Source organism: Melozone crissalis, unplaced genomic scaffold (genome assembly GCF_028551555.1).
Source record: "Melozone crissalis strain CALT ecotype California unplaced genomic scaffold, PUWL_Pcris_2 ptg000247l_1, whole genome shotgun sequence".
NCBI classification, from domain to species: Eukaryota; Metazoa; Chordata; class Aves; order Passeriformes; family Passerellidae; genus Melozone; species Melozone crissalis.
In genome coordinates, this window is record NW_026536006.1 from 1594851 (window position 1) to 1613979 (window position 19129).

Below are 19129 nucleotides of genomic sequence, written 5' to 3' on the forward strand. Positions count from 1 at the left end.
TTAACATGTTCACAACTTGCTGGGAAGGAAAACAAAAATCACCAAGTTTACATGGAAATATCAGCTTTGGGGAAGAATCCACCTTCTGTGGCAGGTCAGGAAGCCACACTGAACAAATTTGTAAGGTTACAAAATTCAACTTCCTAGAACAATTCCATTGTCACACCAAATCAATCACTAAAAGAAACGTTTGGAGTGTTTTTCCCTGAAACCCTTTTTTTCCCTTTTATTTTCCATGAGATTTCCCCTTAAAAAATGCTGTAAAGAAAATTTTAAGCTCAGTTTGGGATTGCAGGGAGTGAGATACTGGCTGACAATGTAAGAAGGGGACAGACCAGAAAGAAAAAGCAAAGAAAAGGGGTCCAAAGGTAAACTGGAAATGTCTCAGATGGGACCAAAACCACACAAAGCCCAGCCCAAAGCTCCTCTCCCCCAGCCCTGTTTTGTTCCCCAGCACCAGGTGCAGAAAGGGAAGTACAGGCAATAATTACATTTCTATTTCTTCCAATTTCCTATTCCCGAGTTGCTGTGTTGTTACAGGGAATTAATTATGACTTGCTATTGTTGAGTTAATTTCTGTGGGTAATTAGAGCAATGAGTGAGGCAGGAGGAGGGAGGAGATGGATCTCCAGGAACAATTGGGGTTTTTCCCTTCCCAGGGAGAGCTCCTGGGTTTTGCACCACAAAGCATCTCCAACTCTTCCCTTTGGATCGCTGCTTTAAAAAAGGAAAGTGCTGAAAATGGGAATTATCCCTCCTGCCCTGCTGGGATGATAAATGATCGAGTCTGAGAGATGCAGAAATATCCTGGCAGGAAAAGCTTCCAGCCCCAGGACTGCAAATGGGGAGGATCCCAGAGCTCATCTCCTGCCCACTCCTCAGGTGCTCTGGAATTCCCATTTCTGCCTCTAAATCCCCTCAGGGGCTTCAGCATCTCCTTCTCCATCCATTCCCATGTCAGGCAATTCCCCTTTCCCATTTTTACACAATTCTACACGGGTTAAAGATGAGAGGGAGGGCACAAAATCTAAAAAAGTGGGAGCGGTTGGACTCAAGCAAAATCCTTCTGAGGAGAAGAATTCTCTTTTCATTGACTCTGAAATATCTCCAGGGCTTGAAGTGGAGCCTGGTCTATAAATTTGATGATTGAAACCTCCCAAGGGTCCTTCCCTGGGATGAGTTGGTGGTTGCTGAGTTCCCAGAGCTTCCCCAGTGCCAGGAAAACCCTCACAAACCTCAGGGGAGCAGAGCTCAGAGGATCCTCCTCAGGGTTTAGTGGGGTTTTAAACAGCTTTGTGCTAAAAGGGCAAGACCAGAGCAGCTCAGTATTCCTGGAATTATTCCCATGGAACACAACTCCTTAAGAAAGGAGCCTTTCTTTTGGGATTATGGTGTTTCTTTAGAAACAACCACTGTTTTTTTTTTTTTAAAGTATTTTTACCTCTTTACCTTCTGGTCTTTTCTTTTGGAGAATTCCTTCCATTGGAGATTAGAAATTAAGGGAAGGGGGAAGGCGTGGGAAATCTGGGGGAGCAGGGTGAGGTTCTGCTTTTCCTTTTTTCCCAGAAGGGAACAAAGTGGAAAAGCAACCAAACAAACCAGAAAAGCAAACATTTATAGTCCACCAATTATTCCTTAATGAGCTGCATCCTCCCGGCCCAGGGGTGGGAGGGACCCTGGCAGGCACCACAAATTTTATCCCTTTCTGCTCCAGGATCCATGTTTGTGGTAATTGCAGCCCATTTTTCACTCCACCTCCTGCCACTGTTACACAACATTTATTGAAAGCACATTTGATGGTAATGAAGTTTCTATTAACTATGATTAAGTTTCATAAAGCACCTGAAGATAATTTAAGATGCGCAGGAGCAGAAAGTGAAACATTTGGTTTAGTGCATTAGGAGAGGTAATTGATTAAATTATCTCATTTCCAAGCAGAGATTTGCAGGAGCTGTGCAGGGCCCACCTCCCCAGCTCCAGCAAGGAGGGGAGGGCTGGGAGATGGGCAGGAGATCCCAGAGGTTCCTCCCAGGCTCTTCCCCATCCCTCCCACAGCCCAAAATCCTTCTCCTCACTCTTGGAGCACAGGGATCGTGAGTCAGGGGCTCAGGGGAAGAGATCCTTCAGTGGAACAGGCTGTTCCCCAATGATCTTCATCCCTGGCTCTGATTTTGCATCCTGGAGCAGCTCCTGCTCCGTGAGCTCTGTGTCCCTGCCCTGCTGGGACCTCTGCTGCTCACAGTGACCCCGAGATGTGGTAAAGTCTCTTTTTCCAGCCCAGCAGTCAAAGGAGGAGTCAAAACTCTTCTATTTTCATTCTCAATGTTGTTTATTGTTTCTTATCTATAAAATTCTTTCTCTGGCCTGCCGAGGTCCATTCAGCAGGTAAGACAGAAGCAGGGCTAAATTCCTGCTGATGTCCCACCCTGGCAATGCCCTACAGCCCTTTCCAGGGGTAAATTCCTGCTGATGTCCAACCCTGGCACAGCTCAAGGCCCTTTCCAGGGGTAAATTCCTGCTGATGTCCAACCCTGGCACAGCTCAAGGCCCTTTCCAGGGGTAAATTCTTGCTGATGTCCAGCTCAAGGCTGTTTCCAGAGGGAAATCTCACTGATGTCCAACCCTGGCACAGCTCTACAGTCCTTTTCAGGGGAAATTCCTGCTGATGTCCAACCCTGGCACAGCTCAAGGTCATTTCCTCTCCTCCTGGGCCTCGTCCCCCTGCTCTCCTGCCCTGCTGGGGTTGGCAGAGATGCAGGTGCAGGGCAGAGCAGCCCTGAGAGGATGCCAGGCACGGAAACACCCTCCAGGTGAGACAGGAGGGAGCTGAGCAGGACCAGAACTGCACCAGTAACCACAAATTCCAGCAGAAATCCCTTTTTTCCCAATTCCAGAGGTCGATCCTGAGCTGAGCATGCCCTGAGCCAGGGCTCCCTGTCAGACAGGGATTGCTGAGGATGATCCCCTGGCTCACTGAACCTGCAGATGCTAAAGCCTCTCATAAAACCTTGGCTCCTCCTCAGCTCCTAAACAAACAGCCCAAACAGCAAAGGAGATGAGGAAAATCATATTTACAATATAAAAAAAAAAGAACTTTGGGATTTTAATTCATGAGGAGGTTTTTTATCTGAGAGAGAGAGAAAGAGAGGAAGTTGCACTTAATAAATTTACATGGAGCATATCTATCTCCTATATTGCTTCTGTCTCACTCTATAAATGAAACATTTTCTCCTCGTTTGCTGACAATATGAATATTTTATGTTGTCCATGTTTTTCTCTTCATCTTCTCTTTTTTTCTTTCTATTTTTTTCCCCCCCTTAAATCCCTATCAGGAAGTTCCTTTGCAGCAATTTCTCACTTGGTTAATTCAGGTTATTTGTTGGCTCTATTGGATGCTGTTGTTTATTTACACCTCAGCAAGAAGGAAGTTCAATACCTCACAGTGGATCATTGGCAAAGAGACTCAGGTCAGAATTAATGATTCCTTTGTGTGTTTGATGGATGGAAAGGCTGGTGATGGGCACTTAAATTAGTTACAAGCTATAAAAATGCCCGGTTTATTCACATTTTTGTACCAAACACCCCCAATAATGGCACTTCTCTGTGTGTACATGAACACATACACCCATGTGCCCCCAGCAGATGGAAATATGGGATAAAAAGGGGTTTTTTTTCTATTTTTCCCATTTTTCTATGGGACTGCAGCTCTCAAAAATGAGCCTGCTCTGCCTCCCTCATGCCAAGCACTTGAGCCACCATTTATAACATAAAACCTGCCAAAGTAATCCCTAAAATTGGGAGACTCAGGCAGATTATGAGGCTCCTTATTTTAATATTTGTGAGGATGCTCAGTTCAGAAATACTTAACCCAGAAGATTGTTGGATTTTGGCTTTGCCATTTTTTTGGATGAGGTTTTTATTTCCCTGCCCAAGGTTGGTTTTGCAGGAAAATGAGGCACAAAAAGACCCAGAGAGGAGGGTGAGACTGGAGCAAAGCCTTCCCTGCTGCTGGCAGGGGCTGCCTGCACCAAACTGCAAAGGGAAAAGCATTTCCCATGGAAATGGAAATTCCTGCATCCAGGAGCCTCTTGGCAACAGCAGCAGCGCTGCTGGGAAAATGGAAAACAAAATGATTTGTGATTGTGCTGTGATTATTGGGGGTGCATTAGTAAAAACATGTTTGCAGGTCAGTCCCTGTGGCCCTACTTGTTTGTTTTGGTTTTGGGCACTGGGAGAGAAATCAATCGGTTTTGAAGTTGGGAGAAATAGCTTTAAAGCAAACAGATAAAAGTAAAACAAAAAGCTCTCAAAAAAAAAAAAAAGAAAAGAAAAGAAAAGAAAAAATCCTCTCTTTTATTAAGCAAAGAGAAAGCTTTCACCTCTGCAGAAAAGAGAGAAATCCAACTGGGAATCCTGGGAGGGAATAAACACTGGGAGAACAAACATGCAGGACAGCAGGGAGGTGCTGGGGCTGTCTGGAGCCAAAGCAACCTCTGCATTATCACAGACATCTTTTATGGAAAATCCTTTCCTTAGGATTTTTCCTCCTGAGAAGCTGAGAAGCCTCAGGAACAAAACGTAAACAATGGTTATCTGCTGCTGTGGAATGCAACAGGTGCATCTGGGATTGGTCTCATGTGGTTGTTTCTAATTAATGGCCAATCACAGCCCAGCTGGCTTGGACAGAGAGCCGAGCCACAAACCTTTGTTATCATTCTTTCCTATTCTATTCTTAGCTAGCTTTCTGATGAAATCCTTCCTTCTATTCTTTTCGTATAGTTTTAATGTAATATATGTCATAAAATAATAAATCAAGCCTTCTGAAACATGGAGTCAGATCCTCATCTCTTCCCTCATCCAAAAAACCCTGTGAGCACGGTCACAGAGAGACACCCCAGGAAACATCCCATGATCAGCACAGCCCCTGAGAACTGAGTGAATGGCACTGCTCCCAAACCCTCTCTGGTTATTCTTTCTTAAAACACATGTAAAGAAAAAAAAATTAAATTACATTTCTGTCCTTGGACACCTTGGAGCTGTTGTGTAGCCCTGGGAATTTTAAGTGCTGGGATCCACAGGCAGAGTGCTGAGTGTTCCCTCCCTCCAAACCCCAGCAAAATCTGATTCAAGCTCTCAGCTCAGGTAGCTCTGAAGCCTGAATAAGGAATTTTAAGTGCTGGGATCCACAGCCAGATTTCCGAGTGCTCCCTCCCTCCAAACCCCAGCAAAATCTGATTGAAGGTATCTCTGAAGCCTGAATAAATATACAGGATGCTCTCTGCCACTGGGAAAGCTTTAAAATCCCAGGGCAAAAAAAAAAGAGAGTTCATTTTGTTTATAAGAGAAAAGGCAATGCAGAACCATAGAAACAAGGACAGAGGGCTGGTTAAAGACAGCATTACAGAAAGTAGACACATCCTTGTTTACATCTCCCAGCCCTGGCACTCCTGATGGCTCCCAGGGCTGCTGTTCCACCTGACAAGGTGACAGCACAGGGACAGGAGAGGGCTCAGGGCAGGGATAAACTCACAAATCTCTCCCGTGTGCGCAGCTGCAGGGCTGCTCTGCCCAGCTCCCCATGCTAGGGAGGGACAGCAGCAGCTTCCCAGTGCCAGATGCTTCCCAGACACTGGGTGTGAAAAATGCATGTATTTTATGATTGGCTTTTCGCAAATATTCAAATGAATGTTACATGTGTTGTGTTAGAAAGTAATGCTGTGTTAATTCTCTTAAGTACTGTGTTAAACATAGTTTCAGGCTATAAAAATTGTTAAAATAGAAACTATGCTATGTAGGATACTTTCTTTAAAGAAAGGACTCCCCTAGCAGCCACAGGACACATAAATCTTTCAGAGAAAGAGAATTTATTGCCCTCTTATCAGAAGAAATGAACTTCTTCCCACCTTGAAGGCGCTGTTAGGATTCAGAGGAAGAAGTTGATGATGACCAGACAGAATCCTGTGTTTGAATTGAATTTATGCATCGTGTATGAGGTGTGTGAATGTGCAAAATATGTTGCTTTAAAGGGTTAACCCTTTGTTAATGTGGGTCCTTTCTCAGGCTCATGCTGCCCAGAAAAAGATAGCTGGATGTCCATAACTCTTTGTTTCTATTGTCTCATATTATCCTAATTCAAATTGTCCAAATTATTATTACTCTAATTGTATTCCTATTTTTATAACCATTTTATTACTATTAAACTTTTAAAATTTTAAAAACAAGTGATTGGTGTTTTTCACACTGGTGAAGGGCAAAGCCTTTCCCAGGGACCTGCAGCCCTGCCTGGTTTAGCTCCTGCTGAAGGCAGCAGAAGGAGAAAGCTCCGACCTTGACCGGCGCCTGCACCCGCAGCAATCCCGAGGGGCTTTGCCTGTTTGTTTGCAAGGAAAGGCTGAGGAGCACATTTGGTTATGGAGGTTGGAGTTCCAACCTGCAAACCAACCCCCTGGATTTGGGATTTTAGCAGCACCTGATCATTCACAGGCAAAGAACGAGCAACACAAATCCAGAGACCGGGAAGATTTCAAACTCCGCACGGAAAACCGGAGAACCACATCTGTTGTGGTGTGATTTCAGGGTTTACCTCAGAACCTCGGGTCCCTCCCCTGATAATTCCTTCCCAGTTGTGTCAGTCATCTCTCCTTTCCCCTCCCAGCACTGTCTGTCCATCCTGGAATTCCAGAAGGGCATTGAGTCTCTGGGGTGAAACACCACACACCCAGCCAGCCAAAAGTGTCTGTGGGGTGAAACACCACAGTGCTGCTATTTGGTTCAGCACCAAGGGTCAGATAAGCTCAGGTAGGTCCCACCTGCTGCCAGCCAGGGGCTCTGTACAAATCACAAACAGCACGAGACTGCTGGGAATGTGCCTTGAGCTGTTTGATTTTCCAGCATCAGTCTCATTCCATGGTTATGACAATGAGAAGATGCCACCAGCTCACATCTCAGGCAGCAGACACAGAACTTAATGTTACCACTCGCTTTAGAAGTTTTTTGACCAATCACACAAAGCAAAAGCACATTGACAGTAGTTCTATCCAACCACTATAAGCACAGGTACCTTTGGTTAAACAATGCTTGCTTATTTCAAATAAAATACCTGCTTGTAAGCCTTCAAACACGATGCACAGAGCTCCATTATTAAGGTTTAACCTTCCTAATATCTCACTAGATAAACTTTCTGTAGCTTAGGGAGTTATTCTAGATAAGCATTAATACACAGCCGATTGTTCTATTTGTCCTTGCTTTTCTACAGTTTAAATAATTTTTCTGCTGACCAATCTCATGGCTGCTGCTTAGCTCTAATAACAGTTCTGCTGTCTCTGAGGCCTTTTGCTGCTTTCTCAAAACCCTCTGATTTTGTAGATTCCCACAATATCCACAATATTATTGGTAAATATTCCAATGCACGTCCTTTTTCACAGGAGTAGCTAAGACACAGGAGCCTCACCCAGAGAGGTTCCCTGGCCTTCAGCCCACCCCTCAGGCCATCCCCAAGCCCGTGGCAGCTCACTGTCACTATAGGACACGAAAAACACAAGCTCATACCTCTGTTCTCAAGGTGAAGGAAAAAAAGGGAAGATTATTTTCTGACTCCAACATTTATAGATTTCCAAAAGTGACAGTGGATTGGAGGGTGACAGTGCCACCTCTCCAATGACACTGGTCAGCCTAACAGTCCATCAACTTTCTCCTCCTCCATAAAGGAATGAGTTATTTACCGAAAGCGCGCGAGAAAGTTCACTATAACAATGTCAACATCAGAAGGCTTAGGAAATCTTAAATAAACGGGGTGACAGCTCACCTTGTATGCAGAGCCCCTCGGTGCAGTTCTCGGACTCCTGGCTCAGCCCCTCGCAGTGCTTGCCACCGTTGCGGGGCGCGGGCGCAGCGCACTCCCGCACGCGCAGGTGCTCGCACTCGGGGCTGCACACCGACCACTCGCTCCACACCTCCCAGCTGCCGTCCACTGCCCGGTGGGGAAAACATGGTCAGCAGATCCTGTTTCATCTCTGCCCTCCATAATTCCGTGTCTAATACACTTCTAACAAACTTTCGCGAGAAAAATGATGCGTTTAACGAAGCTCTCAGCTCTCTGTTTCTCTTTCTGGTGTTGTTAACATCAGCTCCCCTTCTCTGCACTAACCCCGCACCCCCACCCACCTCCCTGATTTCTCCCCCTGAGCTGTCCTGGCAGGGTTTTGGGGGTGCCAGCAGCAGGAACAGCAGATTTGTGTTTCCAAACAAGCTGTGGGTCTGCTGGTAGGTAAAACCAGAACTGGGAGATAAAAGAAACAATGGGAAGGATTCCACTGATTGATGAATGGGGAAATATATTTGCTTTTACAAATAAACTTTAGGTTTGCTGATAAATGAAATTGGACATTAATGGGGAGAAAAACCCTTTAATTCAGTAAGAATTAAAAATCAAAAGGGAGGGTTATACATTAGAGGGGAATCTTCAGGATCAGGTGTTCTGGGAAGTTTGAACCTCTCAAGTACCTCAGAAATGGGGAAAGAGAGAAGGGAAATGTGGCTGGAAATTTGGATAAAAGGGAGGCTGCCTCCTCCAAAAATTGGAGAGACCCCAAGGGAATGCCCCATGGCCTCTGCCTTGATTGGAATAAAGTCAAAGGACTCTTCTGTCTCCTTTTTGGACATATTTGTGGACTAATTTTCCTAACACAGGGTAAGATCCAGCCTGCCCACAGGTGCCTGGCACTGCACACACCCACACCCACACCAGGCTACCAAAACACGGCCACATTTCCCATTCCCTTCCCTGCTGCTGCTTCCCACACAAAGCTGAGGCCTCTGAAGCCCTCCCTTGCTGGGACTCACCAGGGCAGAGGGAGGTGCAGGTGATTTTCTGCACGGACATGCCCTCGCAGAAGGCTCCCCCGTTGAGGGGCGCGGGGTTGGTGCAGGTGCGCGAGCGTTTCTGCCAGCCCCGGCCGCAGCGCGCGTTGCAGCTGGACCACTCCGTCCATGAGGACCAGCCCCCGTTCACTGCAAAACAACAACATGGCACGGGGGCTGAGGGCTGTGCCAGAGCCCCCAGAACCAAACCCAAACCCAAACCCAAACCCAAACCCAAATCCATCCCAGTGGGAAGGGCTTGGCTGGGTGTAGCAGTTCGTTTGGGGGATCTCCTAAGCTGTGTGTTTGCTCGTAGCAGCAGGCAAGCAAGGAGAATCCACACAGCTTCTGAGGGTGCTGATTAAAACACCAACATGGTGGGGGGCTGAGGGGGTGTGCCAGAGCCCCCCCAGAACCAAACCCAAACCCATCCCAGCAGGAAGGGTGTAGCAGTTCATTTGTGGTCCCCGGGGAGTCTCTGATGGTAGCAGCAGGCAGGCAAGGAGACTGTACACAGCTTCTGAGGGTGCTAATTAGATGAGGGTGCTAATTATTGGGGGTCTCACCCCTGGGAGCAGCATGGTTTCTGAGGGAGAAGGGGAAAAGGAGGAGAGAGGGAGAGCCCAGGGAGAAAAGGGCCAAGACAGCAAAGAGGCAAGAGAGATTCTGATCTCCCTGGCACAGCTTAACAGGGAGATTCAAAGTGGGCACAGAATAAACCTTGGGCCAATGAGATCCATGATATTCAGGGGAAGAACACAAGCTTGGAATAAACATTTTTGAGGGGTGAGACAGAGCACACCATTTAACTAAAATGTAACACCACAATTCACCCTTTTTTGTTAGAAAGAAAAGATGAAGATCAATAAGTGCCAAGAGAGCCTCTGTGATCTCCCTCGCACAGCTTAACAGGGAGATTCAAGGTGGGTGCAGAATTAGACTTGGGCCAATGGGATTACAGATCCATGATATTCAGGGGAGGATCACAGGCTTGGAATAAACATTTTCAAGGGGTGAGACAGCAAGCCATTTAACTAAAATGTAACCCCACAGCTGCGTGATCCCGCGTGTGCCGGATTTGAATCAGCGCAGCGATAACTGCGCAAATCAAAGCAGGGCACAGCCACCTCTGCCCCCCAGCCCTGTCACTGACCATAGACCACCACGGTGGCCGACAGGCTCCTCCTCTTGGCCACGATGTTGGCAGCCATGCAGGTGTAGTTGCCCGAGTCGGAGAGGCGCGCCTGGCGGATGATGAGGTTGTGGTCGGCCCTGGTGTCGATGTTCTCGTCCAGGTTGGAATCGATGGGCTCCTCGTTCTTCAGCCACTCCACCTGGCAGGGAGGAGCACAGGGAAACGTGGAGCAGGCCAAAGGCACCTCGTGACCTCGTTAATTGGGTGGGGAAATGCTTCCTTTGGCTGGTAACTTTTTCCTCGAGGAACATGGAATAGAATCTCAGCCGAGAGAGAGAATAGGAAATTCTCCCAACTATATTTTTACATATTGCACCGTGCACTGGATGTTCAAACACTTGGACAGCTACCAGTTCTATAAAACAGATAATAAGCATTATCAATCCCACTTTTTTTTGGTGAAAAAACAGGAAGATGAAATTGCCTGACACGGCACACAGAGGAAAAGCTGATTCTTTCCTCAAAGAACATGGAATAAAATCTCAGCCGAGAGAGAACACGAAATTCTCCCCAACGATATTTTTACATATTGCTCCTGCTGCACCATGCACTGGATGTTCAAACACTTGGACAACCACCAGTTCTATAAAACAGATAACAAGCATTATCAATCCCACTTTTTTTTTCTTGGGAAGAAGCAGGAAGATGAAATTGCCTGACACAGCACACAGAGGAAGAGCCAAGTCATCATCACAGATTCCCAGCTGACACCAACACCCTGAGAACACAGGCCATTAGTGTTTGCTGCCACGGTCCATAAACCCCCTGAAATGCTGTGCACGATGTGTTCCAATCCATCTTCTCCAGTTCACCTCCCAATGGCTCTGAGCACGCCCAGGAATAGCCCGCAAGGCGCCTTTCCTCCCAAAACATTAACAGAAAATAGTTAAGGCATGGCAAGCTGCTGTCACAGGAGAGCAAAACTAAAAATAGAAATAAAATCAACCAATACTATTAAAAGACCAAAGAGCAGGGGGCTGTTTTAGCAGCTTTTCTAGATCTGGAGGAGCTCTGACTGTGCCCTGCAGTCAAACTCCCTTCTCCACTCCGTTCAGATGAATAACCTTGTTTAGCAACTTGTGGAAGGACTTGGAACTTTGTGGTAATGAGCTTATGGCTGTGGTAGCTGCAGGCATTCATTAGCACTCAGCTCTGCGCAGATGGGCTGCAATTTGTACATTTTCCAGTTCCTAAACAAATCTGCAAGCGCTGACCATCAAAGCCAATTACGTTTGGTGCCAGGCAGCAGATTCCCCTCCACAGCAGCACTCCCGGCTTTGTTGGGACAGATCCAGCCCTGCACATCCCAGCCAAGGGCTGCAAACTCTCCTGAAAAAGGCTCCAGGGCTGGGGCACCTCATCCCACACGGTGGCTGTGGAGTTAAATCATGATTTGACACATCTGTGCAAATGTGAGTTACCTGAGGGCGAGGCTCAGCACCACACATTTCACACTGAAAATGGGGGAGATTCCAGCTCTGTGATCCATCTCTGCCATCTCTTTGTCCTCCTGTATCCAACCCTCCCTCCCAACCAGGGAACACTTCCTCAGTGCCTGCAGAAGCCTGGGCACAGCTTGGGACCAAGAAGCTGTGCTAAATCCAGCCATTCCAAACCCTTCCCTGGACAATATCCCTGGGAATATCTTCCAACCATGCCAAACCCTTCCCTGGATAAAATCCCTGGGAGTTCCAGCCATGCCAAACCTCTCCCTGGACAAAATTCCTGGGAGTGAGTTCCAGCCATGCCAAAACTTTTCTAGCCATGCCAAACCTCTCCCAGGACTAAACTCCTGGGAATATCTTCCAACCATGCCATACCTTTCCCTGGGCAAAATCCCTGGGATTGTGTTCCACCCATGCCAAATCTTTTCCAGCCATGTCAAACCTCTTCCTGGACAAAATCCCTGGGAGTAAGGTCCAGCCATGCCAAACGTTTCTAAGGATAAAATATCTGGGAGTTCCAGCCATGCCAAACCTTTTCCAGCCAATACAAATCTCTCCTTGGACAAAATCCTTGGGAGTAAGTTCCACCCATGTCAAACCTCTCCCTGGACAAAATATCTGGGAGTTCCAGCCATGTCAAACCCTTCCCTGGACAATATTTCTTGGATTCTGTTCCCTTTCCCTGTGGTCTAAAGACACAGAACAACCAACGAATCCACTGACTATTCAGTTCCCCTTCCGCAGTTAACCTTAACAGTAATTATCTGAGGGGGTTTCAGTGAAGAAATTAGGAATTCAATTTAAATTATGGAGCAGCCACACGGGCATAAATCAAGTGACAGGAGTTCGATGCTGAACACGCTTTATGTGCAGTGAAATGGGCAGAGAAATGACAAACACAGCCAGCACTCCCCGAGTTCATTATTTCACAAGTGTGTTTGTAAATGTTGACTCTCCCCAGGCCAGGGGATTTCTGGGTGGTGAGAGGGGTTCAAGGGCCCTGTTCCTGTCAGCCTCACCCTTGGAGGGAGCACACGCTGATCCTGTGGGGTTTGATGAGCAGAAAACATTAAAACATTTCCATTAAACCGTGCATTTCAAAGAATGATGATGCCAGCAAAGGGAGAACATTAAACAGACAGAACATAAACACCAAAGTGTTGGGACATGAGATCAAACCCTGATTTGCCAGGGAGGATTGCACTGCCAGTGCTCCCCTCATCCCAGCCCCCCCTTTCCCTGAGAAAATCAGGTTTATCCAAGGCCATCCCCTGCTCTGCCTCAGCAGATGGAGGCTTTCAAAGATGGAGAACCAAGGGATGGATTTATGGGATAAAAATACATTTAAAGGAGTCGTGATGACAAAAGATGTTTGTCACTGGCAGGGATGTAACCTTTGGGAAGCTTCAGCCCCCACACAAACATTCACAAAGCAACCAGGGAAAATAAAAACAGCCAAGAACTTAAAACATCTCCCCAGTGGGGTGAGTGATGGGGTCTGGATTGCAGTGTCTGAAGAGGAACTCCAAACTCCTCAGAGTTTCACTTCCCTCACTGTGGAGGTCACAGAGTTGCTTGTACCAGAATTAAAATGATTCCTTTTTAAGAATTATTCTGATGATCTGGAACCAGACTTTTAACCTGCTATGAAATACTGGAAGTTTGTAGAAAAATATCTGGGTTTTTTTCCTCTGAAATTCAGTCTGCACAGAATTAACCCCCCCTCCCCAGCTTCAGAAACACTCACAAAGCAACCAGGGAAAATAAAAACAGCAAATAACCTAAAACATCTCCCCAGTGGGATGAATGACGGGGTCTGGACTGCAGTGTCTGAAGAACAACTCCAAACTCCTCAGAATTTCACTTCCCTTACCATGGAGGTCACATAGCTGCTTGTACCAGAATTAAAATACTTTTCCTTTTAAGAATTATTCTGACAATCTGGAACCAGACTTTTCACCTGCTATAAAATGCTGGAATTTTGTAGAAGAATATCTGGGTGGGTTTTTTTTCCCTCAGAAATTCAACCTGCTCAGAATTAACCCCCTGTCCCCAGTTTCCAAGGAGGGCTGATCACATCAGGACCTGCAGCTCCGGGGCACCAGGATTAACTGGGTCCCTCCCTGGGTGGCAGCAGCACAATTAGCATCATCAGAAATTTGTCCCAGATACAGAAAGCAATTACCACAGACCAGCTTATGGCATTATCAGAGTAAAATCAGCTCAACACGCCAGAGCCTGGGCAGATTATGGGAGTTAGAGAACTCTTCTCTCTGAAAAACAAAGCTTATCCCAACCCATCCACTAAGAGCTCCTCACCAGTCGCTCTGATGGATATTCAAACATCCCAAGACCTGGGAGTGAATTTTTGGCTCTTTTTGGTGACTTTTTTTGAGATTCCAGCCAGATTTAACACAAGAGGCAGCTCCCAGCCCTTGTGGGCATGGTGATAATTCAGGAGGTCAAGAGAATGTTTATCCTGGAGGAGGAACACAAATCCTCTGAGGAAGGTCTGAAGGAGCTGAGGCTGTTTAACCTGGAGAAGAGGAGGCTCAGAGGTGCCCTTATTGCTCTCTGCAGCTTCCTGAAGGGAGGTGGGAGACAGGTGGGGTCGGTCTCTGACAGAACCAGAGGACACAGCCTCGAGCTATGGCAGGGAAGGTGTCACAGAATCCCAGAATCAATCCCAGAATCCCAGAATGATGAGTTTGGAAGAGACCTCTGAGATCATCCAGTCCAACATGTGCCCCAACATCTCACCCAGACCATAGCACCCAGTTCCATGTCCAGGCTTTTTTTAAACACATCCAGAGATGGTGATTCCACCACCTCCCTGGGAAGAGCATTCCAGTGCTTTATTATTCTTTTGGTGAAAAATTTCTTCTCAATATCCAACCTATACCTTCCCTGACGTAGCTTGAGACTGTGTCCTCTGGTTCCGTCAGTGCTGCCCGATGGAAAAGACCGATGGGTTGGATTGGAACATGGAACTCCTGCTCCTAAAAATTCAGGCTGGAGGAATTTTCCTCCCTGTTGCAGCTGGAATTAGGATGGGGACGGGCAGGGCAAGTCCCCCCTTGTCACAATTTCATCCTCCTTTCCACCTTGAGACTCAAACCAGAAGGAGAAGCCTCCACCAGCAGAAGTCTCTGGGGTGTTTAACACCAACCCAAGGGCTGCACACACTCCTCTCTGCCTTTATTATTGTGATTTTATCAACACCATCACAAGCCATTAATCCTGCGCCAGAAGCCCTCAGAACAGCCTGAGCAGGTCAGCTGTACCTGCTGCATTCTTTTTAAATTAATCCACTGAGGGAGCTCTTCTCTTGAATCATTTAATCGCAGCTCTGTCACACCAGGCTGGTAAGCATATTTTTCCTTCATTAGGTTGAATATATAATCTCATTACAGGGATCTGACACGCTGACTAACCCATAAATCAGCTGGAGGGGGTTCTGGTATGAGGGGATGCACTCGGTGGCGGCCATAGGGATCAGCTGAGACCTCCAGGGCTGCCCAGGCCCATTTCTGGGGGATTTTTCCCACTGCATGGCAGGCAGGGATGTTGGGGAAGATGGAACAGGAAAGCCTTAAAATATGATTGCCTGGCAAAAGATTTTGAGAATATAGAAACTATAAGCGAGATGGAAAGGAAAGCAAGCTTTGAGATCCCTCAGTTACTGAACAACTGGAAAACAATGGTGTGGCTGGCTGAAGGTGATCCCCTTTTGATGGAACAACACCCTCTGCTTGCAGACAGCTCCAAGGGGCAGAGCAGACCCTACAGCTTGGCAGAAGGGGCCCAAAGAGGAGTTTTTAGGGTTTAAAATGTAACACAGGATGGTGATGTAATGATTCTTATAGGCTGTATGTAAATGTTGTAGGATTTGTATCTTGGACTAGATTGGTTAGTGAGGATCAGAATATTCAACATAGAAGATTTATGGTATTGTCACGGGAACTTTACTCTCTTACTCCTTTTACTCTCTTATTCCAATCAAGGCAGAGGCCATGGGGCATCCCCTGGGGTCTCCCCAAGTTTTGGAGGAAACAGCCTCCCTTTTCATCCCAATTTCCAGCCACATTTCCTTTCTCTCTTTCCCCATTTCTGAGGTACTTGAGAGGTTCAGACTCCCCAGAACACCTGATCCTGAATATTTCCTTCTAGTGCATAACGCTGTCTTTTCATTTTTAATTCTTATGGAATTTAGGGGGTTTTCCCCATTTCTGAGGTACTTGAGAGGTTGAGATTTCCCAGAACACCTGATCCCAAAGATTCCCCTCTAATGTATAACTCTCCTTTTCATTTTTAATTCTTACTGAATTTAAGGTTTTTCTTCCCATTGTTTCTTTCATCTTTCAATATCTAATTTCATTTCTCAGCAAACCTAAAGTTTATTTGTAAAAGCAAATATCTTTTTCCATTCATCAATCAGTGGAATCCTTCCCATTGTTTCTTTTCTCTCCCAGTGCTGGTTTTATCTCCCAGCTTGTTTGGAAACACAAATCCAGCATTCCTCTCATGCCGAAACATGAAATGAGCCAGAGTTCATTCTCTGAAATCCCAACAAAGACCCAGAGGAGGGAATGCAGGCCAGCATGGGAGGGGGTGAGTCAAAACTCAATTAAAATCAGGTTTGGGATGGGTGTAAAGGGAGAGGTGACAGCCTGGACGTGTGCATCAATTTATAGTGGTAGAGGTGGGCAAGGAGCTGACTCAGCCAGGCTATTTTGGATCCCTGGGATAAGGAGCCATTGCTAAAAATGCCACTGCTAATGCTACCTTGTCTGCTTGCTGAAGACATCATCAGATCCCAGAGAAGTTTATCTTTATTCCTATTTTTGGAACGTCTACCATTAACTGGAGCGCTGTTTTTTATCTCCATGCACAAATGATGAACAAATCAGCATTAATAACCCCAAAGGGCATTAGGGGTGGGAGTTTCCCAGTGGGACAGAGCACAGAGATGGCCTGACTTCAGTTATGGGATGGTGAGCAGAGATAAAGGACCCTGTGCATCTGAAATCCCTGTCCCTGATCAGAAACACAGAATCACAGAATTATTACATAAATATATATTATATAATATATAATATATAATATATAATATATAATATATAATATATAATATATAATATATAATATATTTTATATTATCTATTATCTATTATATATTATATATTATATATTATATATTATATATATTATTATACATGCAGGTACTTTTATTGAAGAGCTCTGGGTGTCAGGGGTACAGACCGAAATCTGACTCTGACATCGTTTTGAGCTGGACATGTTTTATATTCTATCATTATATAACTTACATATTAATTATTAAACTTATATATTGTTATGCTGTATACATTGATTTCATCCAAACATGGATTTCTTGTGATCCCCCTCAAACCTCTAACATGGTTTCTCATGATTCTTATGTCTAAACAATTATTACATCTGAGAGGAATGGTGGATTTGTGTTTCCAAACAAGCTGTGGGGCTGCTGGGAGATAAAACCAACACTGGGAGAGAAAAGAAACAATGGGAAGGATTCCACTGATTGATGAATGGAAAAAGAGATTGGCTTTTACAAATCAACTTTAGGTTTGCTGGTAAATGAAATTAGACATTGAAAGAAATAATGGGGAAGAAAAGCCCCCTAAATTCCATAAGAATTTAAAATTAAAAGGAGGGTTTTACACATTAGAGGGGAATCTTTGGGATCAGGTGTTCTGGGGAGTCTGAACCTCTCAAGTACCTCAGAAATGGGGAAAGAGAGAAGGGAAATGTGGCTGGAAATTGGGATGAAAAGGGAGGCTGTGTCCTCCAAAAATCTGAGAGACCCCAGAGGATGCCCCATGGCCTCTGCCTTGATTGGAATAAAGTCAAAGGACTCCCCTGTCTCCTTTCTGGACATAAACCTCTGATGTTTGTGGATTAATTTTCCTAACACATCTAATTACTAAATAATTAGATGTGTTAGGAAAATTAAACTAAATAAAACCTAAACTAAATAAACAGTTTCACATGATCCAGCAAACACAAGGCCCAACATTTGCCAGGGTTTACCAAGCCTAACTTTCTTTCTAACTCCCCGAATTTTCTATGATTTTAAAATCTTTTACTGTCACCCACAGAGCTCAGCAGTGCAGCTGAACCTCACCTTTGTTTTGCTAAATGGCTCCAAATTGAAGGAGACAGAGAAACCCACAGATCTCCTTTGGAACTGGTTCTCAGTGATATTTGGGCAGTAATTAAAGTGCTGCTGACACTGAAAAGCTCTCTTTAGATAAGGCTGTCGGTGATGATGTTTGCAGGTTCTGCCTGTCCTGATAGGCAGGATCACATTTATATAGGAAATGCTTGGAGATAAGGAAAACATCACAGGAAGCTTTCAGTAATTGAAACCAAAGCCTTTAGAGGCTGTAATTTCACCCTTCCCTCGAGTTCTGGGGGATCAGCAATACCTGACAATGTTCCTTTTTGTTAGCAGCCTTCAGATGGGATAAATTCAAGAAGGTAACTGTGAGATCTTGTGGGAACCCAGGAAATTCCTCTGGCTGCCCTGGATTGCTCAAACCCCTGCCAGGGGGCTCAGAGACCTTGGCACAGGACCCAAGACCCCTGTGCCTTTGATTTAGCCCTTGGAAAAAACAATTACCAACCTTTATAGGAAGGATTACAAGCCATGAAAGTTTAAGTAGAAAGATACTGAATTTATCACAGGGTGAAAAAGATTTTTTGAAGTTTTTAGAATGGGGGTTCAAGGGGCAAGATGGAGGAATCTGGGCGTGTCCAGCCTTTCTCCTTCTTCTTCTTCTTGGCCTCCATCTCCTGCTGTGATGGTGGCACTTTTGGATTGGTTTAGAGTAGAAGCTCACTGTCTAACATAGGTGATGGGTATTGGGAAGTTATTGTAAATATTGTACACATAGTTTTTAGCATAAAAAGATAACACTGCCCAGGGGAGGCAGAGTGCCCCTGACTTCCTGCTGAACAGACCTCGGCAGGCCAGGAGAAAGAATTTTATAGATAAGAAACAATAAACAACCTTGAGACCAAGAAATGAAGAGTTCTGGCTGCTTCTTCGCCTGCTGGACTGGGAAAAGAGAGTTAAACACATCTGGGGGTCACTGTGAGCAGCAGAGATCCCGAGAAGATCTTACAGGAGTGACAGAACAACCTGGGTTGGGAGGGACCTGAGAGATCACTGAACACCTTTAGATTCATTAAAGAATCATGTTTTTGCACACGTTGGAAACAATATTTAACCCCAAATCCTACAGAAGTACAATTCCATGTCACTGCGTACCGAATACAACAGGCACCAGATTTCCGACATTCTGCTTTCTCTTTTAATGCTGTTTACAATTAAAGGAGGTGTTGATCCCTGTGCCCAGAGGCAGAACATTCCCCTAACCATGAAAGCATTTCAGTGTCACCGCTGGTGGGGCCTCCAGCTGCCTCGGTCCCCAGCTCCATCGCTGTGCGCTCCCCAAATCCCTGCAGGACTCGCGCGCACAATCATCCCCCTGATTACAAACACCGTGATAAAGTCTCACAACTTCTCCTTTCATGTTCAAGCATTCAAAATTAAAACCATTTCTGGCAACAGGGCCAGAGAAAACAG

The 19129-nt window shown here is 45.6% G+C and overlaps 1 protein-coding gene across 4 annotated transcripts in view; it reads right to left on the minus strand.

Moving 5' to 3' along the window:
* UNC5D (unc-5 netrin receptor D) overlaps positions 1-19129 on the minus strand; it is a 160404-nt gene that overhangs the window by 82008 nt on the left and 59267 nt on the right. For all 4 annotated transcript variants that reach the window (XR_008484214.1, XR_008484213.1, XM_054294377.1 and 1 more), the window contains exons 5-7: positions 10013-10193; positions 8842-9009; positions 7805-7969 (exon numbers count right to left, since the gene is read on the minus strand). Coding sequence is in view for 2 of the 4 variants with exons in the window: in XM_054294377.1 (XP_054150352.1) it covers positions 7805-7969; positions 8842-9009; positions 10013-10193 (514 nt within the window). In the remaining 2 variants the exon portion in view is untranslated. The remainder of the gene's footprint in view (positions 1-7804; positions 7970-8841; positions 9010-10012; positions 10194-19129) is intronic.